Here is a 26,801-nt window from a genome sequence, read left to right as displayed (position 1 = left end):
TGAAATACAGTACCCAGAAAAGTGCAGAAAGTGACAGAAAAGCAGAAAAGATGGAAGGAGGAAAAAAGAGATCAGAGGAGAAAAGGCAGAAAGCAGAGAGACAGAGGGTGGAGCAGCAGCAGAGCAGAGATGCTCCCCACTGGACCACCAGGGATGAGGCACAGGCGGGTCCCTGTGGGTGGATGAAGGCCTCGAACCTGGGACCTGGAAAGGTCAGGGGGCAACCGCTACCAGACAGAGTTGTGTGGCGAGGGCAGCTACTTTCTTATAAGGTCATCACGTTACAGCAACAGTACACTTCACTAGAACAAAATGCCACAAGCGCATATGCTTAAACATACTTGTTACACATTACCACCTCCAGATACCCGCTTTCATAAGACAGTGGAAATAATTGTTGCCACCAAGCATTGCCTTAACTTACCTCCATAGACTTTCAATCAACCAATCAGAAGATTTGCAGATCGCTTCTCGTCACCCGTGAGGGCATCCAGGCACTGGCAGGGTCTAGTTAATTAGCTGAGTAACCAGGACTTTAGGGACCTTTGGAACTCTGGAAGAGATGGGGAGGTCCAAAGCTGAAAGGGTAGTTTGTTCCATGTCTTCGCTCCGGATGCAGGGGTGAGGGTCGGAGAAAGGGAAGCAGGGGTGTCTGATGGGCTGATGGAAGTTTAGGCTGTGGTTGAAGGAGGCAGGTCGGCAGTTCTGTAGGGCTTTGTGTGTGTGTTCAGGAGCCTGAACAGGTATTGTTTCTGTACAGGGAGCCAGTTTGTGTTCATCTACAGAGATCCAGGACGAGTCTGACTGCGGTGTTCTGTATTTTCTGTAGTCATTTTGAGAAGGTGAGCGGTGATCCCTGGTAGAGCCTGCTGCCATAGTCCAGTCAGCTGGAGGTGACAGCCTAGGTGATGGTGCATACTGAGTTTGGGGTAGCCATTTGAATATCTTACAAAGCATGCAGTGGATGAAGAAGCAGTAGGAGGAGACGGAGTTGACCTAAGTCGGCATGGTTATCTTGTTGTCCAGAACGATACATTCCTAGATTGGTTAGTGGTGGAAGGAGTAGGTCTGAGTTCTGAGGGCCCCCAGGAAGTTTCCCATGGGGAGCTTTTGTTTCCGAAGATCAGCACTTCTGTCTTGTCTGTGTTGAGCTTCAGGCAGTTGTCCTCCATCCAGCTGGCAACCTCTGTCATGTACTTGTGGAAGTTGGTCAAGGTGGTGTCTTCGGAGAGTGAGGATAAGTTGTGTCTTGTTGGTGTAGGATATGATGTTGAGTCTGTGGGTTTTGGCGATGCTGGCCAGCTGTGTCATATGAGTGTTTAGCAGGGTGGTGCTGAGTGAGGATACTTGGGGCTACTCCACATATGATTTCCTTGGGTTTGGAGGGGGAAGGCGGACCTTCTGTGTTCTTCTGGTGGGAAAGAGGCGATCCATCTGAGAGCAGCTCCTTGTATGCCTATGTTGGGTAGCCTTGATCTGAGTGTATGGTAGGAGACCGTTTCAAAGGCTTCTGAGAGGTCTAAGAGGATCAGAGCCACAGTCCCTTCTAATTCGAGGAGGGCTCGGATGTCATCTGTAGCCACTATGGGGGCTAATTCATTGCTATGGAATCTGGAATGGGAGGAGTTGAGTAGGAGGTTCCTTTCCAGATGTGAGGGTAGTTGTTGGTTGATGTCTTTTTCTAATACTTTGGTTAGGAACGGAAGCAGGGAGATCAGTCGGTAGTGATTGAGTTTGCTGGGGTCTGCCGATGGCTTCACTAGTAGGGCAATGCCTTCTGTGTATTTCCAGCCCTATAGGAAGATGGCAATTGAAGTGTTTAATAAGGTGCAGAGTATGAGGATGATTCTGGCTTAGTCTAGGTTGAAGATGTTGTGAGGGCATGGGTCGGTTGGGGCACCTGAGTGGATCGAGTTCTTGATGGAGGGGGAGTTCTGTAGGATGAGCTAGCTCCATTCGGTTAGTGGACTGTCTGTGGTGGTAGCAAGGTCGTTGTGTTGCTTGAAAAGCCTCGGGTTGGAGTTTGTAGTGTCTGCAGATTTTGGTGAACTTGCCGTGTAAGACGTTTGCCACAGATTTCCTGTTAAGGGGTATTGTTGTTTGTTGCAGCTGAGGGATTGGATAATTCTTTGATGAGGTTGAAGAGTACTTTGCTGTTAATGGAGCTTGATTTGCTGCGTGAGGCTAAGGCCTTTTTCTTCAATTCTCTCAACTGTCTGTGATCGAGGTTGAGGGCTGTCTTAAAGGTGGTCTTGTCGGTTGTGTCCTTGCTGATGCGCCATTTCCTTTCCAGTTGTTTACAGTATGGATTAGTGGCTCTGAGGTCTTTAGTTTACCAGCTAGCATGCTTGGTGGACCTTATGTAGGTGTTGTTGCTGATGGAAGTGACGCTGCCGTGCAGTTGTTGATTCAATTGTTAACGCTTCTGACGCTCTGATCTAGGTTAATGGAAGAAATGGAGTGGATAGTGTTGAGGGTTTCGATCCATGTGTCCTTTAAGACTTTGCTCCAACTGCGATGGGGGAAATTGGACATACTGGGGACAGAGATCTGTGAGCTGGTGATGTTGAAGTGGACGATGGAGTGGTCGGTCCAGGTGAGTTCAGTGGTGTGGCTCTATCTGATGTGTTCGCTGTAGAAGAAGATGGGGTCTAGTGTGTGGCCTGCGGTGTGCATGGGGTTGTGGGCGCGTCCGATGTTGCTCATGCTGTCGAGGAGATTGGTAGTGTTGAAGTCATTGTGGTCATCAAGATGGAAGGTGAGGTCACAGATGAAAATATGGTTGTTGGGGTCTATGGCAAGGGGGGCGATGAAGTTGCAGAAGGCTGGACGTGGTCCTGGAGGACAGTAGCAAGGGTGCCCCTGATTCTGGTTTTGCTGTCAGTTTGAAGCAAAAAGCTGAGGTGCTATATGGCTGGGGTGGGATGTTGTCATTTGTGGTGGTGCACTGGATAAATGGATTCCTTGGGTATGATGGTGATCCATCCGCCAGGCTAGTTAAAGCATGGGTGATCTTGTATCAATTGAGTGATGCAGTGGAAATGTCTGTCGCGGAAAAGAGGTTGAGCCAGGTCTCAGTGAGAAAGAGGACACCGGGTGTGATGGTGGAGATATATTAAGCATGTGTTGAGAAGGGCGCATGTGAGTTGGTGTTTTTGTTCAAGTGGCGTCTGTGGTGTGTTTGGCGTGGGGCAGGTCGGTGGGCTAGTGTGTGTGCTGTGGCAGGTGAGTGCAGGTGAAAGGTCCTAAGATGGAGCGTGGATCTTCGGGATGGTAGTGTAGAGCTCCGCAATAGTGTATCAATCAATCAATCAATCAGTATTTGGATAACTGCAGTGTCACCCCTAGGGTATCCGGCCGCTGACGATGCCACGTCTCTGTTGAAGATCCAGTTGCTTTCTGAATTTGCCAGGGAGAAAGATGTTCGGAGGTTATGAGGCAGGTTGTTCCAGGTTTTGGCCACATATAGGAGAAGGAGCTTCATCCTTTGCGGCAGCAATGGTGTGTGCGAGGGCAAGTGAAGCAGAGTGCAGGCGTCTTGCGGGCAGGTGGAAGTTTAGTCGTTGGTTGATGTAGGAAGGTGCTAGGTTGTGTAGAGCCGTGTATGCATGCGTGAAAATCTTGAACTGGCGTCTCTTCTGCATGGGAAGTCAGTGAAGGTCTCTGAGGTGATTGGTGATGTGGCTCTGTTTTGGGAGGTCAAGGATAAGTGTGGCTGCAGTGTTCTGTATGGGGTGGAGTCCCTTCAGGAGTCTGTTGGAAATTCCAGCTTAGAGAGCGTTACCATAGTCGAGGCGGATGGTGACGAGGGCCTGTGTGCATATCTTTCTGGTGTTGATAGGGATCCATCTGAAGAGTCTGTGGAGCATGCACAGGCTGTGGAAGCATGAGGAGGCAACTGTGTTTACTTGACGTTTCATGGTTAGTTGGTAGTCTAGGATGATGCGGGCCACAAGTTGTGGTCTCAAGCTGGTGTGTCTTTTCTGAAGATCAGTACTTTTGTTTTGTTGGAGTTATGTTTGAAGCAGGGGGTGGGAGGGCCAGGGGTTGTGGCGCTGGGTGCAGTCCAGGCATAGATTGGCACAGACGGCCTCACCTTTGGCACGCACGCTGTGTGGTCACGCTTCAGCCTGCATTAAGTAGGTTCTGAGTTGGGCGAGGCTTTTGTTGGCGGTAAGAATAGTAGGCAGGAAAACCTGGACAGCTGCTGTGTCACTTGGTCAAACTGCGGCAACTGGATCAGGCTGGAACAAGAAGGAACTGGGGACACAGGCAAGTGGCAAGCTAGATGCCTACTCAAAAAAATAACACTAGCCAAAATGTCTGGATATCCAGCCCAGGGGTCCTACATGAAGGGTATATAGAGGGTAAGGCTCAGTTTAGATGGCTACTGAATAGCTGTGTTTCTCCAGGAGTTTCATGTGCCAGTCACCACTGCAGATCCCAGCATCCGTGCAGACCCCAGCAGTGGTATATATCCCAGCAGCACAACAGATTCCAGCAACTCTACAGCAAAAGCAGAGCTAAAGACCCTAGTAGTGGAGCAGACCGCCATAGTGATGCAAAGTCCATCAGCAGTGCAGATCCTGACGGTCCTGCAGACCCCAGTAGTGGTGTAGACCACAGCAGCACTACAAATCCCAGAAGTGCTACAGACCCTAGATGTCATGCAGCACCCTGCAGAGAAACGAGCATCAGCAGTGTCAAGGACCCTAGCATCGGGGCAGAACCCAGCAAAGCTGCAGACTCCAGTAGTTGTGCAGATGTCAGCAGTAGTACAGATAATTTGTTCTCTCCTGAAGGGCTGCTCTAGGTTGTTTTGCGGCCTATTGCCAAAGCTTGAACGATACAAGAACAGGAAAAACGAGCACATGTATCTTACAGCAGAGACCCTGTGACATGCACCATATTGTTAATATAGGAATGATATCAAAAGATTGTGCACAGCGAGGCTCTGGGGTACAGATAATTGGAAATAGTTACAATAAAATGAAGAAATGAAAAAGAAGTAAGAAGCAAGGAATGAAAAAAAGGGACATCTTTAGTTACCTGCAAAGCTGCGGGCCCATCTCCACTCTAGACAAAAACATAAAAAAGACAAACTGTGAAAAGCAGAAATAGCAAATATACAAGTTTAGATCTTGAATTAGAAATTGCAATAAAAAAAGGTATATTTTAACCATCAAAAAGGGCAAATACCCTTACCCCTATACCATACTTCAGCTCCAAAAGTTCATCATCTCTTAATCAAATCCCAATTCAAATTAATCCATAAAGATAACCTAATCTAAAGCATGCTTGTTCCTCATTCGAATGTTACCTGTATTAGAAGGTGGGCAATTCTGCTTTTATGTCAACTGATAAAATATGGACGCTTCCAGTGTAAAACAGAGATGCCCCAATGTAGGCTGACATACATCTTATCTTCATATGGTTACACGCATCAAGATGGCAGTCCTCATGTAAATCTCAAAAATAACGGGGCACTGCCCATTAATGTAGGCATGTGTAGTTCAGGTTCAGTGTTTAGGCTGTGATAGTTTAGACTGGAGAGATTATTTTGCAAACATTGGTGCAAAAAAACTCTATTTTTACTCAAATTAATTACCAGAGAGATTCATTGGGGGAGACAGCTATGGAAACCAGGAGCATCGGGGCAGGGGTAGCAGGGCCAAGATATCGGATACTCTCTAAAGAGTCTACGCATGGTAGTCCCCATTATCCGGGATCAATCCTAGTTAACAGCAAATATAAAATGACTCTCCCTGCACCCTGCCGGGAGTAGATTTTTTTTTTTTAACATTATTTAGCATTTTAGTTACAGATACAGTAGAGGACTGGGAATCGGAAAAGAACAATTTGATAAGCACAAGTAGGTCAAATATATATTTCCCTAGACACTTTCAACAACTTTGTGGTGTGTACATGCCGCCCCAAAACAAGTTCCTCAAATCCCCCATACGTTAAAACGTAAGCCATTACGATCACATATTGAACAAAAGCGAGATACCCACACAAGGGCTGAACATATCGTAGTAGCAATAACAGAATTAAAACACCACCAGAGAGGCGGGACGTGTCCTACACAGTGTAACAATCTAGCCCACTCCGACAGGAACTATTCCATGATCTGCTTGTGTGGAGGGGTCAGTTACTGGACTTGCAAGTACGCCCTGAAGGGATCCCAAATATCTTTGGGTCTGGAGTGTTGGTGCATACATATCACTGTTCGTAGAGCAAGATGCCATACTCCTTAGCCATCCTTTCACTGAGGGCGTCGTCTTGCCACCCCAGTGGATCGAGACCTCTCTTTTGGCCAGGAGCAAACTAATAGCGATAAATCTGCGTATAACCTGTGGGAACTTGGTAACGTATCCCAGCAACGCAATCTCAGGCAACGGGGTCATAGGGACCTTGACCATATCACTCACCATCCCATGAATGTCCACCCAATATGCTTGTAGGTTCGGACAAGTCCAAGCCAGGTGGGCGAAATCGGCATGCGAGGCGTGGCAACTGGTGCAGCGATGTGTCCTAGTAGGGTCTATTCTATGCAGTCTGGCCGGGGTAATGTACATCCTATGCAGAAACTTAAAGTGGAGCAATTTGTGTCTGCTGTTGAGGGAGATCTTGCTGGTGACCACACAGCAGGGATCCCATTGTTCGTCTGAAATCGAACCACCCAAATCCTCCTCCCAAGCTTTGCATATTTTATCCTCATTGACCTGCATAGCAGCAACGCATGACTTATAGAGATGGGATACAATGCAGCAGTGGTGCGTCCATTGGGGCGTAGGGGCGTAGCCCCACCAGCCCACGGACCCGCGGCTGCCAGTAAATAATTAAAATAAATGTCCCAACAACAACTTGCAGTTACTTCCTGACTTCTCATGCGCCGCCGGGCAGTACCCGACTGAAACGGGAGTGCGCAGGGGGGCGGGCTGCGGGGCTGCAGTGTCAGTGATTGACAGGCGTCGCCGTCGAGACGTCACGACGAGTCAGAAGAAGAACGCGCATAACAGCTTAGGGCAGAAACTTGCCCGAGCATGCGCATATTAAGGTGCCCCACATAGTGACATGGTGGGGTGCATGTTTATTCGCATGCGGCGCAGCCCTGGAGTTAAAAGGGCGACAGGGCGAGCATTTCGTGTGCCATCCAAGCCAATCCTGGCGCTGCAGCAGCGCCAGGATTGGCTGGTCACCGTTCCGCAGAGCAGGGGCAATCCATATTGGATGCCGCGCGTGGGTGGCTCAGCCGCAGTTCACAATGGCCAATCACTGTATCTGACTTCTTGTAGTCATGCAGTGATTGGCCATTGGCGCGCGGCGCTGGTAACGGTTCTTCAATCACTACTACTCACTGTCTACCTGCTGTCTACTAGTCCGACTCGCCTCGTGGTTGTGACTGTGTGGACTCGAGTCGACTCGTGTGCTGATGCTGCTCGTGTGGAGTCAGTGGAGACAGTACTGTCTGCAGCGTTTGGTGAGTGACTACTAGTGAGAGTATAAATAAATTAAACAACATGCTGATTATACAGCACCGGGCAGTCATGTGGGAAACGCTGCTTCCTAGGGCAGCCAGGCAGTGAGGCGTTCTGCGGGCACGAAGTAAAGGCCTCACCCCTCCGCAGAGAGACCACTGCAGTATTTATGACAGGTCGAAGAAGTATAATAGTAAATAGTAGTGCCCCTCCCCCTGTAACGTGCTCTATTAGCAAGCACAACAAACACAAACACCCTCGTGTTTTTCTTTTATCAGAGTATCCCAGCTCTTCACTGAAGAGGGATCTCCTGTGCCGGGTTCAGACAAACCCTGCTAGTTTATTGTACTGCTCGAATATCCAAGGTGAGCGAGCCACCTCAGCAAAGTATAACGAAACCGTTTTATGAAGCGTTACTGGCGTTGTGACCCTCAGCAGGGTTTGATCGGGCTCACTTATAGAGCTCTAAAATTACGCCATATTTTTTTGCAGTTTTATATAACACAAACTTGTATCGGTATCAGAAAGCTTTAACCGAGCAGCGGTCACATTAGGCAAGGTCGCATTATGTGTGTTTTGTTAAACCTGGGGAAATCAAGTCATTAGCCCAGAATCACAGGTTTTTGTTGGACCGAGACTTGAAACCGGTTCCCTGTCCCACAGTCGGCAGCTCTGGAAACGCCACATCTCCTCTCCTCTCTTTCATGCAGGAGTACGCCACCCACTCCAAGCCTGTTCTTCACATTCATGGATTTGATGCCCTGATTTTATCTCGAGATAAGAGAGAGCTACAAAATCTAAAAAGCTAAGGAAAATATACTTGACTGGATCAGCTACACACTCCACGTGGACTTATTAGTAACTAAGTTTATGAATAATATCGCATACAACATGTTTTTGTCTCTCGATGGCATTTGAAGTGTTCAAGTTTCCCACATTCATGTTTAAGTTACTCACCGGATTGTGTTTATTATTTTTCTTGGCATTTGGGAACACGCGGAACTACATCTCCTATTACAAATTTAGGACGGCCCGTTTTCGAATACCAGGAAAACACGGCCTGGATTAACTACTCGGCAAGTACCTGAAATCCCCAGAGCCCTTTGCACCCGGCTCCGGTATTCACTGGTAAAATGGAAAGTCATACAGAGTTAAAAATGAAGGAGGATGTGACGTAACGACCAGAGCCGCCGACTTTGGATTGAGATTCAAGTTCCATCCTCGGCGTCGGCTCAACATCCTGTGATTCTGGGCAAATCACTTAATCTCCCCGTACCTACCAAAAAAGGAATGCGTCCTTGTGTAATGTAGCTGGTGCTAATGAAAAGCGCCCCAATACCCTTTGGGTCGGGTTCACGCCACCACATAAAACTGCAAAAGTATTTTTTTTTTTAAATCACTCGACTTTCGAGGTTGTGTTACTGCCCCACTTTCATTAACATAAAGCTCCTCTCGCTTGTTTTTGCCTCAACTACTTTCCGCAGAGCGCTTGGATGCCGACTACATGATGAAGTCTGTTTTGTATTTCCTCTAATTTGTTTTAATATTAAGTGTGGATGCATACTTCCTCGCGTTCATGTCTTCCAAATTTAAATAATCACTTATTTCGTGCTCATTTCGAGCTTGACCATTTCTGCTGGAGTAAGGACAGCAGACTTATTTACATTTAGTGAGTTCTACCTCACCGAGATCTACGCTAAACAATAAGATTATTGCAAAACTGCATTTATCCTCACTTTATGTAAACAAGCACCGGAAAAGCCAATGTGCCTGGCCTTATCGAACCTGCAATTTTTTTTGCACACATACGAATTAAAAAATATAAAAGTAATAACCACTTCCCTTGTATACTTATGACGAAAAAAAATAACAAAATGACTCATTACAAAAATAAATAAAATACGAAAAGCAAGAAGAAATAAAATCAGAGATTGGAGAGCAGAGAGCACAGATTTAGGTGGGGAAGAAGAATGATGGCAGAGAGAGTGTCGAATAACAGGAAACTAGGAATTATATTGATATATTTGGGTGGAAAGGGCAGATTATTAAAAACGTGGATTGGTTGACAAGAAATCATATTTTTTAATTTGGGTGGGGTGGGATGGTAAATGGAAAGGGTGGTGTGGGAGAGTAGCAAAACACACTGGACTTTTTTTAGTCATTGGGGGCTAGGCCAAAACTGAGGGTGGTATGGGGTGGAGGATGCCAGATATTATTTTGTTTAGGGGGTGGGGAGAGTGACGACCAGAAGGAAGTGGGTTGGGTGACTAGACACCAGGTTTACCATGGGACAAGGAGCTGACGCATGGGGAAGCCATTGTGTGTATAGCTCCTCAATAAGGCCTCTAACCCTCTATAGCTGCTGAATGTAGGGGTAGATGGTTTGGGTTGTCCATACATATTGCCATATTATAAACAGCTTACAGAGTACAACAGGGATGCTCTTCACTTTGTGGTTCTTCTGAGTGACATAATAGTCAACTCGAGCTTTGTTCTCTGTTTAATTGATGTCGCTCAGAACACCATGGTTAACAAGGTTTCTAGTATTCACTGTTACCCATTTGGAACTCTATACGCAGTGTAAAGCTCCTTTAGGAAGACTTTGTGCAAAACAGACTTTTCTGACAACTCTTGCTGACTTCTGTGACGTTGTGGCAGTTGTCACTAACTTTGGATGTTAACTGCAGGAACATCTCTGTCTGCAGGTGCACTCATATTTGAAACCCCATGTGCTTTACGGCTTCTCCCAGTATGGCTTCTCGTGTCTTGTCTTGGTTGTGCTAAGGACAGCATGCCCAGGCAGAAGTGGGACACATACAGTATGAAACAACTGTAAAAGGTTAAGGGTGAACCAAGGGATGTTGTCTCACCTAGTACTCGAAGTGCCCCCACAGACAGAGTGATCTATCATCTCACTGTTGATGACAACCCTTGGGACAGCTCTGCGGAAAACACCACGGTTCTTACCCCATATGTAGGGCTCGGCCTACTAAATATACCTTCCCCACTTCAACCATTCTTCAGAATATGGCAGATGGCTCAGTGAGATGAACGGTTAGCAGTAACAATTGTAGTGATCTGCAGGTCAAGAAGCTAGCAAGGCCAGCTCAGCCTTGTGATGTTGGTTAAATGCGTACCGAAAAGAGAATAGAAGGGCCTGTTTCTTCAATGCTTAGAACCGGCAGTGCGGCATGAAGCTAGGGTGACCAGACGTCCCAGATTTCCCAAGACAGTCCCGGTTTTCAGAGACTGTCCCCGTGTCCGGATGCGTTTCCTAATTTTAAATACATGTCCCAATTTTGAATTCAATGGGTTGTGCTAAATGCATCATAATACCGTATTTTATCAAGCTGGGCGTTGAGAAACGTAGTACACTTTTTCTCAATAAATTGAATAGTGAAATAGTTACCGCACTCCTATAGTCCTTATGACAGATGGTGCGTTTTTCTTGTGATCGCTTGAATCAATGGTAAAGACACCTGGGCACTTAGACTGCCGAGTGTATTGAGAGCCGTCTTTTCCTAACACTAATATTTTGTCTATTGTCTCTAACTCACTGTAGTGCTCTAAGTCGGGCCACATTATTTACAGCTGTTGAAATATAGCCACAGATAATTATGCACATCCTGAACCCTTCTCTTCTGTGCCACGCTTGAGCTGTAATGAATTCTTGCAGCTTTCCATACATTTCTCGGGCTCAAGAACATCTATCTAACCACATACATTGATTAAAAAAAAAAGGTCTTTTTGTTGAGGTTTTATTTTATATGATTAATGCCTCTGTAAAGAGATGCACTCATCCAAGGGAGATAGAACAAGGTGTTACACTCTCATTTTACTAAAAAAAGACCATTCGAACCCAGCAAACATCAGGCCAATGTTAATACTGCTACTGGAGACCGAAGCAATGGAAGAGAATATTACACAGTGATATCAACAGCCTTACACAGATGAATATTTGTAGTGCATGTTCACCCAGAAAAGAATCTTGTTGCTGCATAGCAGATGTTTATTGTCACCCAATTCGATGTATTCATTTTCTTGACCTCGCAAGGATAAAAGGCAGAGTGGGATTGCAAGAATTTGAACCAGTGACTTTGAGATCAAGCACATGTCGCTGTAGTTCTACCAAGCCATCAGAAACCAACTGGGGTTTCGGAATTAGTAGTCGGTATGCACAAGATTTTGTCTTTCTTACTAGGCTAAGGTGCATGTGGGCAATTTACAGCTCCAGTGGTCGCGCTCAGTTGTTGAGTCCGTAAAGGTTCTAAACTTTCCCATTTCTTCTTCAGGTTTAATTAGTCTTGACTGCTCACGGGCATGCTTAGTGGTATATCATGCACACTCTCAAGATGACGCCCAGGTATTAGACTGGCAAACAGCAACCAATGCTTGGGTGGAAGATCAGTGGTTATATCTAAAGTGTGATGACTTTGGGATTCTGGTGTTGGAGTGTAGCAGGAATATCTTCCTTTTATTTCACCCGCCTTCCAGGGCCGCTCTCTCACTCCTATCATTACTGTTCTCCAAGATACACGCTCTCAGTTTGATGATCACTCACCCTTTGAAACACAGATTCAAGTAGGGTTTAAAGCTGCACATTTTATCTACATCTGATACCGCTAACTGGATAGTCGTCGTCCCAGGGTGACAAACAGTGCTAGTACAAGCAGTGTTTACTGCTAGATGTTAGCACTGTCATCAGCGTGCTGCTGCCAAGGCTTGAGATATTGCAAACTGCTGTGATTCGTGTCATTTGTAGTCTAATGAGGGATGATCCTGTGCAAGGGTTGGGCAGTGACATAGGTTGTGTACTAACCATAGATGTTGGCATGCGGATGTTGTGCCTTTTGTGAAACTTCATTTATCATCAGTCATCCTCATACCTGATGAACCTGGCACATTGTAACAAGTACAACAGATCTGTGTGGTTTTGGACTGATTCAGAAATGACTATGGCCAGGTGGAATTTTAAGTTAAGAGGTTGTTCTAAAATGATTTCAAAAATTGTCTTCCTTTTAATTGAATTCAATGTTTCAATTCTGTTCTAATCATCCTCATCAGTATATCGTGGTTCATCGGGGTGTACTGCAGTTACCGTTTTTAAGTTATACCAATTGTTAATTTTATTTTTGGATTTTGATAAGGTCTGCAATCTGTGGGGTGTAGATTTTAATCCAGCACCTTTGAACTTTATTTCCAGAGAGTTTACACATTTTATTTTATGTAAATTTATGACTACTTTGATTAACTAACCATAAACTGTACTATTATGTGTAACTTGTACTCCACTTGCATGTTTTGCTAATTTCTTTAGCCGGTTGATCTGAGTTATTATGTGTGAAATTTTTGCACATTGGTAGTTTATATGCTTTTACACCTGCACTGTCTGCCATTGTTTGTTCCCTACAAATAAAAAATACAAAGTGTTTACTCTGGGTACGGATCCTGAGACCTCGCATCCCACAAGGAGTGGTCTACTTACTTTTCTAGGGTTATGTGCAGTGCTTAATTTGAACCGGTGGCTGCAGGTGGGTCCCACCGGCAGTTGTTTTTGGGCACCACCACTTCATAAATCTCTCTGCGCCTATCAAAAATGAATTTGTTTGTCTGTAATGTAAAACTCACAATAATACCTTACCTTGTAAAACCTTCGGGAAGAGTTCGCTTTGTACAAAACTGCCAAAGTAATGTCTTGTCCGTTTTTTGTTTTTTTTTAGAACAAAAGCTTTATTGTACAACCTTATTCTATAGACACGTCCCAGTGCTAGCAGTATGTAGAGACTGGGTGTGATATGTCATGTGTGCCACATGTCGCTGTCCTGATGAATAACACAGACACACTAATGTGTGGCCTTGTCACCAGGACTGAGGGCACACCCGATCTGTTTTTCTCCAGCTGTCCGATTCGACGTGACACGCGTTCCGTTTACTAACGTCTGTTGGTCTGTGTGCCTGGGGGGGTCTGTTTTTCTGTGTGCATGGGGGTCTGTTGTTCTGTGTGCATGGGGGTCTGTTGATCTGTCGGCCTGGGGGTCTGCTGTTCTGTGTGTATGGGGGTGTGTTGTTCTGTGTGTGTGGGGGGGTCTGTTGTTCTGTGTGTGGGGGGGTCTGTTCTGTGTTCCTGGGACTCTCTTGTTCTGTGTTCCTGGGGTCTCTTGTTCTGTGTGCCTGGGGCGGTCTGTTGTTCTGTGTGCTTGGGGGCCGGTTTTTCTGTGTGCCTGGGGTGGTCTGTTGTTCTGTGTGCCAGGGGGCCGGTTGTTCTGTGTGCCAGGGGGCCGGTTGTTCTGTGTCACTGGGGTGGTCTGTTGTTCTGTGTGCATGGGGGTCTGTTGTCCTGTGTGCCTGGGGGTCTGTTGTCCTGTGTGCCTGGGGGTCTGTTGTCCTGTGTGCCTGGGGGTCTGTTGTTCTGTGTGCCTGGGGGTCTGTTGTTCTGTGTGCCTGGGGCGGTCTATTGTTCTGTGTGCCTGGGGGTCTGTTGTTCTGTGTGCCTGGGGGTCTGTTGTTCTGTGTGCCTGGGGCGGTCTATTGTTTTGTGTGCCTGGGGGTCTGTTGTTCTGTGTGCATGGGGGTCTGTTGTTCTGTGTGTGGGGGGGTCTCTTGTTCTGTTTGCCTGGGGTCTGTTGTTCTGTCGGCATGGGGGCCTGCCCGATGGTATGTATGCATGTAGTACTGTAGTTGTGTTAGTCTGAGAGTGCATGGATGTTTACATGCATGTATCATCTATGTCGAGTCAACATGTGCTTGGATGGTGTGTATCTGTATTTACTATAAAAGTCAAACACATTCGCTTTGCCAATGTTTGGATTTCATCTCACTTCAAAAGCAAATTTAAAGTCTAATTTTACGCCCACTTTACCTCTCAGCCTTGGTCATGGTTCCTCTAGAGAGATAACGGATGCAGAAATCTGACATTAATAGAAACAGAGTGGCTGGCTTTTATCTGGTATAAATGCTATCCCCAAGGCCTGTAAGGATGAGGTTTTATGAAATTGCATTTCTGCATGTTGCCTAGCTGCAGGGAGGAGGTTAATATTGTTGTATAGATATCTCAGTGCACAGGAGGCTGTGGCAAATTACTCAGGACATAAATACAGTGGGGAGTTCATTGCATTGATTGTAATTCTTTTCCCAAACACATGTAAACTCAAACATACTCACACATGCAAACAGCCAAAAACACCAGCACATGTAAACGCAAACCTGCTCACACATGCAAACCGCCACAAACACCAGCACATGTAAACTCAACCATACTCACACATGCACACAGCCACAAACGCTAGAGACCAACAAGCAGACAACCACATCCACTCACTTATTCTGATAATGGGAAGTTCCAGGCTCAAGCATGCGTACCGGAGGGCCCTAGAACAGGTGAGGTGCCAAAGATATAAAGACAACACTAGTAGCATTACAGAGTAAAGCTCATTCTCTTTCCGGTTTTTCAAAGCTGTTCCACTTAGAAAAGGGTCAGTTCCTCTTGAGCATTCCACAAGAGTGACTCGCAGAGTAGCTACAGCAAGAGTCACGTGCTGCTTCCTGGTTGTATAGGCCTATGGGGAAGGCATATGAGTCATCAGTCATTGCTTCATAGGCTCCTCGCAGTGACCGTGTGTAGGACATGTATAATTTGATGATTGAATAGTCATATTGTATGGCTAAGCAGACCTTGAAGTTCAGATTTTTTCTTTTTTGAGTTTTATATAGCGCGAACTAGACCTGAGACATCGGGTATCAGAGCGCTTTACATGAGCACCAGTTTCGTTATAGATGAACACCTTCATTTTTTTATTGGTAGGCACGGGGAGATTAAGTGATTTCCCCTGAATCACAGGATGTAGAGTGTTGTTGCTGAGACTCTAACCAGGTTACCCAGCTTCGAAGCCGACCGCTCTAGCCGTAAGGCTACATCCTCTCCCCTTGATTGTTGATTGTAGTCAATTGGTCACAATTATGCAGCTCTCCTGTACGGATAGCTCATAGTGTTCTATTTACTTAATAAAAAATGTTTGGGGAAAACAACAAAAATGTTTGCCCATATAACGTTATTTTGTATTGCACGTTCTTTAAATGCCATTGTCGACATCCGCCATGCCGCTGTGCTTTTTCCTTGAAGCACATGTCTTTTCAATGCCATCTGAAATTCCTGCAGAGATTGGATGGGCCACATATTGGGTGATGTGGAGTTTCAGTGTAGAAGGACAGAGATGTAAAAGTCCCAGAACTAGGAGGCAAACATGGTGGCTTTGGTGTTGTTTGAAGGTTGTGATTGGTGGATCTAAGGTTCTGATCTGGTGCTTAGTATGGTAGAGTGTCAGAGAGGGTGTTGGGAGCCGTGTCATTTGCTGATTTGAAAGTTGTGATTGGTGAATCTAAAGTTCCGAGTTGGTGTGTAGCATGGTAGGGTGTCAGAGAGTAGGTTGAATGCCATGTCATTTGCTGATTTGTATGTCCATGTAAGTGGTTTGAATACGGTCCTGTTCTTGAAAGTGAGCCAGTTGGCCTGGTGACAGCATTCAGTCTGAGCATAATAGGACGGAATGTATGAAGCTCTGTGGTTATACTGAATAAGCAGCTACCTATGTTATGCCATCTATTAATGTAATAACTGCACTTTCACAATAGCTTTATTAACGTTCCTGCCTTCTCAAATTTGCTTGAAAATGCACGATTCTTCTTTTTTTCAAAAATTTCTGGGGGGGGGGGGGCGGGGGGTTTATCCCCCCAAACCCCCCTTTTGGGGTTCTGGCTCGCTCGCTGCGCTCGCTACGGTGCTGTATGCAAATCACTTTGCGCCCCGCCACTTTTAAATGTCACCCACCGCCCCTGATACAATGTGTACCCCTCTGTTGCTGTCAATCACCTTAGTAAGCAGGGGGAAGGAAGGGGGCTCCAAAGGGAAATCTGGGAAGGTAGCCCGAAGGGCAGAGCGAATTCGCGAAAGGACAAATCTGTCCATGAAGATGGCGTCAGGGAAGAGGGCCTCGTCACCCGGGTCGAAAGCATGTCCATTTGGGAATCGGTCGCCCATCCTCAGAATGCCGAATTTGAGGCATGTCTTCTGTACCAACTTTTTCGCTAGTTATGGGGATAATTTTAGGGTTTGGGAGATCTGAGGAGTAGAGCAGAGGAGTGTGTGTGTGACGCGTTGCAATTGGTCCCAAGCCCAACTGGTGGTCGAGGCAGGTTGGGTATCCTTGGGGTCTCTGGGGAAACACTTCGGTAAAATTGCCACAAGTGTGTCTGGTAGGACTAAGTCACATTCTGGTCGGAGGTAAGGGATTCTGGCATCAGGGTGATACCATGTGCAAAACTGCATTGCGCAGCTAAGTAATACAATCTAAAATCAGGTACCCCTAACCCGCCTCTGTCGCAGGGGAGAGTCATCACCCTCCAGCTTACTCTAAGGTGTCCACCCTCCCATACCAGTCTTATCAAATTGGACTGCAATGTTAAAAAGAATTTCTTCGTGAGTGGGATAGGGATGTTTTGAAATAAATATAAAAATGTAGGCAGCACGATCATTTTAATTAGCGAGACCCGACCTGCCATGGACAGAGGAAGGTGAAGCCATTTCTCAATGTGTGTCTCCAATTTAGCTACAGCCGTCCCGTAATTACGACGGATGATCTGTTCAGTACTAAGGTGTATATGAATGCCTAAATACTTGACCGAGTCGGTATCCCACTCCAGAGGGAACTCCAGGTCCCATCTGACCGTGCTGGCCGTGAGCGGGAAAATTACAGATTTGTGCCAGTTGATTCCCAATCCAGAATACACACCAAAACGCAATATCTCCCGAATGAGTGGGTCTAGGTTAATCTGGGGATTGCGAACATACAAAACCGTGTCATCTGCATACAATGAGACTAACAGCGGGCCTGTACGAAACTGCAACCCTCTGTGTAAGCGTTTTTCCTGAAAATGTCTTATAAGAGGGTCCATGGCTAAAACAAACAACAATGGAGACAGCGGGCAGCCCTGCCTGGTGCCGCGTGAGAGTGTGAAAGGGGGGACAATGCACCATTCAGTCGGAGCCTGGCTGTCGGCCGACTAAACAGCAGAGTAGTGGCGATGAAACCGAATAGCATTCCCATGCGCTGCATGATGATGATGATAATGATGATGATTTGAGCCTTGTATAGCGTAACTTTGCCCAAAAGCGTCAAGGCGCTGAGGATGGTAGAAAAAGCTGAGTGTGAAGAAGAGGAGGAATGCTGGCTAGAGGTAGGCTTCCCTGAAACACCAAGTCTTCAAGGCCTTCCGGAACTGAACGTGAGAGGGTTGATCTCTAAGCTTCAGAGGAAGGGGGTTCCACATCCTGGGAACAAGGGAGGAGAAGGCCCTTCCGCCCCATCTTGTCTTCAGGATTCTGGGAACAGCAAGGAGGTTTTTATTTGCTGAGCGAAGATCCCTACCGGGGACATAAAAGGGCACAAGGGAACTGATGTCTTCTGACCCAAGTCCATGAAGGGCACGGTGGGTGAGGCACAGGGCTTTAAAGTTAATCCTGGCTTGCATGGGGAGCCAGTGCAGATCTTTCCTAATGGCTGAGCCTGATGAACGCCTGGGAGCGTCAACAACGAACCTAGCGGCCGCGTTTTGCACAGCTTGGAGACGCTGGACGATTTGTTTGGTGATTCCCAGATAGAGTACATTACAATAGTCCAGACGGGAGGCTATGAGGGCTACCGCAACCTGTCTACGGGCTTCGGTCGACAGGTAATATACGATTTTCCTCAGGATTCGCAAGGCCCCGCAGCAGGTAGAGGCCGTCCTGCTGACCTGCTTATCGAAGGAGAGCGAGGAGTCAAAAATTCCGAGCTGACTGGGTGGGTGTGGGGCAGGCACCGAGAGCAGAGGGCCACCAGTCCTTTGACCAAATATCCTGCTTTCCTCCGAAAAATGATGGACAAAATGAAAGGCCATTCAAGGCAATCAAATGCCTTTTCCGTATCTAGTAGGATGGCCGCCGCTGGGGTATCAGGGTTGATTCTATGTAAGGTATTGAACAACGTGCGCAGATTGAAAGCCGTCGATCGATGTGGTATCAATCCAGACTGGGCAGGGGAGATTATAAACTCCATCAATCGAGACAGCCGGTAGGCCAAAGCTTTTGCCAGTATTTTGTAGTCGTCTAGGTTAAGGAGGGACAATTGACGATGGGAGCCACATAATAGCGGGTCTTTACCTGGTTTGGGGAGTAAGATACTGACCGCCTCTCGCAGGGTGGGAGGTAATACCTGCCGGTCCAGGGCCTCCATGGCAAGGAGCTGGGGAATCAGTAGATCTCTATAGGCCTTATAAAAATCTGCAGTGAAGCCATCAAGTCCGGGCGCGGAGGTACCCTTCAATGCAGATATCGCTTCGTCTATGCTTTCCTCCGTTATGGGGATCGCCAAGAAGTCCTGCTAGAACTTTTCAAGGAACACCAACGCAACCTCAGAAAGATAACTCTCTTGATCTGTTGTATCGGAGCAGAGTTTAGTGGTGTACAAAGCCTTGAAGTAGGAGATTCTCCCTGGATGTCTAACGGGTCAGTGAGGTGTTGGCCCAACGAGGACCTCAGCTCGTGGATGCAGGGTTTGCTGTAAGAGGGTCTGACCATTTGAGCCAGTAGTCGGCCCGGTCTCTCACCCTCGCCGTATATTCTAGCATTGTGGTATTTCCCCATGTGAAGTATCTCCCTCTCCGCATTGTCCCTGAAATCTGCTAGAAGTGACAGCCTACGCTCGTCTATGCCCGGCCCAGGAGTCTGGAGCTACGTGGCATCTAGTGATCCCAACTCCTGGTCTATCCGGGCTAATGTGGTGCGTAAATCTCGTAAAAATTCTGCATTTTTGGATATGCACACTCCTCTCATGTAGCCTTTAAAACCCTGAAAAACCAAAGGAAATGATGGATGGAGCGTTGACAATACAAGCACTCACCCCCAGTCAACTAATCTGGGTTTAATCCATCACCGTTCTTTAGCCCACTCTGCCACCCCAGTTTAGACATGGCCATATGCAAATCAGTCTGACCCTGCATGGGAACAGTTCAGCCCGAACTGCCAAGCCATGCCTTCCCTGGACCGGAAACAAGCTACCGAGGACCGGTTTATGGCATTCCAGCCGTCTTCAGCCCGGCTTGCTTGAATCCAGTGGCAAAGTGAGCAAGGGACTCCTGTCTGAGCATACCCTGCCAATTTATGGCAAACAAAGAAAAACCAAAGGAAATGATGGATGGAGCGTTGACAATACCAGCACTCACCCCCAGTCAACTGATCTGGGTTTAATCCATCACCGTTCTTTAGCCCACTCTGCCACCCCAGTTTAGACATGGCCATATACAAATCAGTCTGACCCTGTGCCTCATGGGAACAGTCCAGCCCGAACTGCCAAGCCATGCCTTCCATGGATCAGAAACAAGCTACCGAGGACCGGTTTCTGGCATTCCAGCCATCTTCAGCCCGGCTTGCTTGAATCCAGTGGCAAAGTAAGCAAGCGACTCACGTCTGAGCATACCCTGCCAACTTATGGCAAACAAAGAAAAACCAAAGGAAATGATGGATGGAGCGTTGACAATACAAGCACTCACCCCCAGTCAACTGATCTGGGTTTAATCCATCACTGTTCTTTAGCCCACTCTGCCACCCCAGTTTAGACATGGTCATATGCAAATCAGTCTGACCCTGTGCCTCATGGGAACAGTCCAGCCCGAACTGCCAAGCCATGCCTTCCCTGGACCGGAATCAAGCAAACGAAATTTCCAATGTAGTACTGACAATTAAACATTGGTAATCGGAAGTCACACAACAATCTTAAGGTGAACACCATGTGGGATGGTGGCAACGCCCCCAGCAATGGAGTGGCAGCGTACATATAAAATTTGAAAATGATAGAACGAAGTCCCTGCAAAGATGAAGACATCACATGTAACAACACCAGGAAACCAGTTCAGCCATGCCCAGCTCCCGAAAAAAGTTCCAAGCTGGCCTCCGAGCCAATCTGTGAAGGGGGCAATCTGTCCTCCTCGGGGGGAGGGGGGGAAAGGGGTGGGGAGTGGGGGGGGGGGAGGGGGTTGCGCTTGCTATTTAGTTTGTGCTTATGACAGAACTCCTGCACCTCCGTGGGGTTATCAAAAACACGTGATCGTCCGTTCACTTCAAAGCGCAACCGAGCAGGATACAGCATACCATATTTCAGTCCTAGGTTCCTAAGCGTCGCCTTGACTCCAGAGAACTTTCGCCTTGCTTCTTACACCACAATGGTGAAGTCTGGGTAGAAGGATAGTTTGAAACCCTGCCACAATGTCTCGCCCTGTTCCCTTGCCAGCCTGAGAGCAATGTCACGGTCTCTAAAGTTCATGACCCTTGCTATTATGGGTCTAGGCGGGGACCCTGGGTTGAGTCGTGGTCCCAAAGATCTGAGCATGTTCGATCACAAAGCCAGATTTAAAGGTCTCTCTCCCAAACAGGTCTATTAGGATAGTTTCCACCAACGTGTCCATGCGACCTATGGCTGTAGACTCCGGGACCCCTAGGATGCGCACGCTGTTGCGACGGCTAGGCGCCTCCAAGTCCTCATTCTTTACCGCCACTTCTTTAAGGATACATTCCATTCGATCGAGCCTTTCAAGGATTGCGCCGCCCTGTCCTCCAAGTCAGAAGTGCGAGATTCTACCACATCAAGCCTCCGGTCGTGAACCTGTATCTTCGAACCCAGCTCCGCCATTTGTTTGTCCAGGGTATCGAACCGTACATCCAAAGCTCGGAATCCAGCCCTCATTTCCTGCAGCAACGAACCCAGCTGAGTAGCGTCCCCTTATGGAGTGGCAACTTTCTGGCCACCTTCAGCCATGATGTCAATGGGGTCTTGGGCCGTGTCGGAGACCTTTTCGAAGGGGAGAAGGTGTTGCTTAGGATCCTTGCGGCCCATTCCGCAGATCCCCCCAACGGGTGCCAAACGGGTCCAATATCAGTGCTTATTCCGATCGAGACCGCAGTGGGGTCATAGAGGCAGAGAGAAACGGAGTAGGAACTGGTGTTGACAGAGATCACGGATGGGGCATGAGTGCACTGGCGTGGCAGTCGCAGAGATCCCGGACAGCGCCCGTATGCACATCTCTGCGCAGTGTTAAAGGCAGCGGTGCCACTGATAGGGTGGCCTTCCAGTGACCCCCTCTGTGGAGCTGTGCGATACAGTGGTTTCTGGTGGCTGCCTGGCGGGCCCTAGTATTGCTACTCCCCGCCATCCCTTAGGCACCGCATAAACAGGTGAGCAGAGGGAGGAAATTGCCGAATGGCCGTGCAGCTGATTCCCCCTGGGGTGCGGTGACTAAACCGAGCCCAAGGTCTGGATCGGGCCTAGGCTCACCCGTGCCCTGAACACTCTGAAGCCAGGCCTGCCCGCGAGCTTTGAGCTGACAGATGGGGCTGTGACACAGGAGTAGGACACGCAGCCCAAAGGACACTTCTCGGCAGCGAGGTGCATTGAACTGCAGTTGGGTTCGGGGTTGATGTCGGTCCCAGGCCTCACTGCTGCTGTTACACAGGGCCTGACTTCGATCAAATGCTTGGGAAAGGCGAGGTGCACTCCCCTGCTGTACCTGCTGACGCCACTGCGTTTGTACCCTGACGACAGACCTGGCCGAGTTCCGGGGATCGGGTGGGAACCAGCATCACACTGCCAGGTGGGGCTCTGCTGGCTGCTGGAAACGGCAGGAACCTTCGGCCGGCTCAGGCCTAGTTTCCTGCTGATGGTTGCACATTCATGCCAGTCTACACATCTGCTCCTTAATGGTCAACAGAATTGAAATGTATTATCTGAAGCTTTGCTTCCTCCTCACCAACTTAACTCTGTAAAGCACTACATACACATCGCGCTAAAGTTACTGGGCCTAGCAGTGAGCGGCCACTAACTGTGCCTCTATTACCTAACGTCCTAATCACTGTATTTAGTTTTCTCTCTATCCTGCGATACGCCGTTATGTTGGAACTACCTGATATGCTATAATATATGCATGTGCTGATGATGCAGGTAAATTCATGGTTGATACTCTTGTTAAGAAGGTATGAGTCAGCGGAAGCTATGCGGGCCTACGCCTGATCCTATCACCCTGCACTGCACTGGGTTGACAAAATGGTAACTGTTACTATTTGCAAATGTGAGGGGTCTGTACAACTGACACCCCCCATTCAATCGTCCCCTCGCATAGATTTATCAGTCATTTGACCCATGGTGCCCATGTCTGGGCACCCGCTCGGTTGGTGCTCTGCTTCTCTGGTATTTAAAGGTTCTTATTGCATTGAACTATTTTGCAGTTTGGGTTCTCACTTGCTACGCTGCCCTCTTGCAATCTTTCATTATTGTACGCAATATTAGATTCTCTTCCATGCACGGAAATTCAGCTCCATGCCACTGCACAGCCAGTTGCTTCCCCTCTCTACAGTAAAATGGTGAACATTAAGGTTAGCTCTGACTCAGACTCTTTTGGTGCTATGAGGAACCCTTTATACTCAGGCCCCGTACCGGCCACAAAAATTCAATTTCACCTATTAACAAGTTCGCCTACCGCGGTTATCCCCACAGGGACTAAATCAGTCAAGCGCCTAACTGTATCAAATCAGCAGTGCTTTCTCTGCCAAAGGACTGGATACATCAGTCTTTGATTCATCAGTTTATCTAGAACTAAGAATCAGACATAGTCGGCACTGTTGATGACCCTAGTGTAAGACATTCAGATGATGTATTGTCTCCACTGCTAATCAAACATTGGATACCATCGTGGTTAAGCTGTGGCCTTTTCCTGACGAAGGCACTCCCCAGTGCCGAAACGCGCATTTGGCAAGCCCAGAGGCGGCCAAACTCCAGCGTCGAAGTAGTGGGCAGGTTTTTGACGCAGATTTCTCCTCATATACCGGTGGTAGGTTGGTCTGGGTCACACAAGGGATGCTGTTTATAACAATTGTACTGGTAAAAGACCGTGAGGGCAGGTATACCCTAGTCTCAGGTAGATTGGATGGCCAGCGTATATTGCTTGGTAGCCTCTAAGCCCCAAATACAGATCAAACAACATACTTACATGCTCTTTCTGGGATTCTCTCAGAATAAAATGGGATACTGTTGGGTTCTTGTTCCCGCTCTGTGAGCGAAATGTAGAATGCTCTTCATTATGTGAGAGCACAGTAGAATGTTGGTATTCAAACAGGGAGTGGCAGTTGTGTGAGCCTTCTTCCCTGCCAGTCGATTCCTAAAAAGCTCCATAAATAAAGTTACGTATTTTACATACTACAACTCAAAGACTTCTTTGCATTGTCGACGACCGACTTGCAGGGCTACCACACTGTTCCTTGGCGTATCCGCCTTGAAGAGCAGTAAGGTCTATCACCGGCAAATCCCTGAAGGGCACAGAAGCTGACTCTGCATCGCTTGTAGTGATTTTCCCTTATTCGCCAAAGTCATTGACTCGAGGATTTCTTCACTGTGCCATCCGCTTTCGGAACAAGGTGCGGTTTCTCATATTTTTACAGCGCTGCTGGCATCCAGAGCTGTTCATAACGTAGGGAGGCTGGAACGTCATTATGACTCTGCCTGACCTCTATGTTTGCCTGACTCCTGCGTTTGCCCTGTGTTTGCCTGTACCTCTACGTTCGCCTGACTCCTGCGTCTGCCTCAACGTTTGCCTGACTCATGTGTTTGCCTCATCCTAAGTGTGACTTCGTTGTTAGCTGCCGGAGCCCCCGCAGTGTTCCTGCTGTGCATTAATTTCCAGACCTTTGCGTATGTTTCCCGAATGGTCAACTCTGCATTTCGATGACTCGCACACCACTTATTGAATAAAAGCAATTGCTTAGCTGCGTGTTACATTTCAGTGACACGCACATCTTTATTAAGTCAAAACAATCAATCTCAGCGTTTTGCTTTTCGTTGAAACCCACACCACTAACTTATATGTTTTTCCTGAGCGTGTTTAATCTTTGGTGACACGCACATCTACAACTAACTAAGTAGTTCACTGGGTATAGCATATGCCGCTTTTCGGAGATACTCACTCCTACAAATAGATAGTTACAGATTTTTTTAAAACTTTAACGAAACAAAGAACTAAGAAATAAGAAAAACATTGTTTCATCCAGCGGTGATCTTAACCTTAGAGTTTAGACATCAGTATTATCACTTTTTTATGACATTCTTAATATAATATTGCTCACAACAATTTACTAACAGCATAAATAAGTAAGAAATATACATAACAATGTTGCAAAGCATTATACCACCACCTTCATTTTGTCCTAGCACAACGAAGGCCAGTGTAGACTGGGAACTAAGGAAAGAAAGCTTTGAAGCATACATGGCAGCTATTGATGGTGAAGATTTCACCTATACAAAGAAATATGCATTATTACGCCATTGTCTAGGCTCAAAAGGCAGAAAAATACTCAAGTACTTACCATAGCAATCCATATTATGGTTAGCTCAAGTGGTGTATGAATATATGTCTGAAAGAGAATACTGGACTGAGGTTCAAAACTCACAAGAATGTTGTCTTTGAACGACACAAGTTTCACAAGCGCCATCTACGGCATGGCAAACCAATTGAAACATATGTAGGGGTGTTGAGGTCCTTAGGCTCTTCTTGTGAATATAAAGAATTTAAAGAACTGATTCGTGATCAAACAGTTGAACACACCAACAACCAAAAAATTCAAAAGGTTCTGCTTACCACGCCTAATCTCACATTACACAAAGCAGTTGAATTTGCAGCTGGTATAGAAAGCACTGCTTCTTTGATGTCTCAAATGAATTTAACAAGTGAAACTTCTAAAAGCATACCATCCATTGTGTGTTTTTGTGATAAAAAGAAAGATGATTTAAAAGAAAAGCAAATTACTGTAATAGGTGTGGAAAAGGCAACCATTTAGGAAACTTTGTGTCATGTCCTGCTCGGGATAAAATTTGTTCTGGTTGCAAAAAAAGGGACATTTTGTGCAGGTATGCAGATTCAAATCCAAGGCAAAGGTATCAAATCCTAAAACGGATAGCGCAGTATTTGAACAAAATTCTAATTACAATTCTTCTGATTCGAGTGATGAAAGTGTGTTACTGTGCATAATTGACGCTCAAGTGGAGTCACATGTGAACCTCGATGTTGATGTTATGCACATGGAAATGGGTGCCATCCAAAGACCATATTGTCTCATAACAGTTGGTACCACAGAAATCAATATGATGGCTGATTCAGGGTCACCATTTACACTAATCGGTACTGAAGATAGGAAAATTTTAACAGTGTGACTTTAGCAGAGTCTTTTATGAAACCTATAGCTTACGGTGGAAAACCTATTGAGGTTTTAGGTGAATTTAATACAAAACTTTCTTTCAAAGGTAATGTACCCTTGGTGGTTGTATATGTAGCCAAGCATGGGTCATTGTTAGGATGGCTAGAGCAACGGAACTTAGGCATAATATTAGACCCTAATAGCTCGGAACAAGTAATGCTAAGAAAGGAATACACTTGTGTTCATGAAATAAAATCTGCCATATGGGAAACACAATTTCCTAAGGTCTTTAGTGATACTCTTGGGAAGTTGGAGGGTTTCAAGCATACAATACTGCTTAAAGTAGGAGTCGTTCCTGTGGTTCACAAGGTGAGGAAATTCCCTGTGGCTATCAGGACAGATCGGTTATCTACGGTTGTCCTTGCAAGGAAACCTAATGGGAGTTTAAGAATGTGTGTCGACCTTAGGGATCTCAACTCTAAAATATGGGTGGATCGTCATCCCTTACCTAACATTACGGAGATGTCATCGTTGGTCAAAGGGGCAAATTGGTTCTCTATTCTTGATATGACTTCTGCATATCGTCAGATACTTTTGGATGAGGATTCACGACACTTCACATCTTTATCACCCCGGAAGGTGCTTTACGCTTCAAAGGAATGCCATTCAGGTTGGCTTCAGCTTCTACTGTTTTTCAGCGTCTAATTGAATTTTTATTCAAGGATGCTGAAGGGATTCTGTGTTTCCAAGATGATGTATTAGTTTTTGGAGACACTAAGAATAACCACGATAGGCGTTTAGCTCATGTTCTAGATGTATTATAGAAAAAAGGTGTCACACTCAGAGCAGACAAATGCAAGTTTGCTATTCCTGAAGTAACTTATTTAGATCACAAACTATCTGCAGTCTTGTTGAGCCTGAGGATAGTTTAGTAAAAGCTGTTGTGGAAGCACCTGTGCCTCAATGCAAGGATCAATTAAGATCTTTCATGGGTTTGATGGAATTTTACTCTAAATTTATTCCCAGTTGTGCTCAAAGGACACATGCCATGCGCC

The 26,801-nt window shown here is 46.6% G+C and overlaps 1 protein-coding gene across 1 annotated transcript in view; it reads right to left on the bottom strand.

Moving 5' to 3' along the window:
* LOC147717639 (E3 ubiquitin-protein ligase TRIM39-like) overlaps window positions 1-26,801 on the bottom strand; it is a 548,063-nt gene that overhangs the window by 128,983 nt on the left and 392,279 nt on the right. Inside the window, exon 7 of the mRNA XM_086924433.1 lies at window positions 5,050-5,076. Within this exon, the coding sequence (XP_086780559.1) occupies window positions 5,050-5,076 (27 nt within the window). The remainder of the gene's footprint in view (window positions 1-5,049; window positions 5,077-26,801) is intronic.

The sequence above is a fragment of the Lissotriton vulgaris genome, chromosome 5, assembly GCF_964263255.1.
Source record: "Lissotriton vulgaris chromosome 5, aLisVul1.2, whole genome shotgun sequence".
NCBI classification, from domain to species: Eukaryota; Metazoa; Chordata; class Amphibia; order Caudata; family Salamandridae; genus Lissotriton; species Lissotriton vulgaris.
Note: the sequence above shows the minus strand (reverse complement) of the source record. Positions and strands in the feature narration are given on the sequence as shown.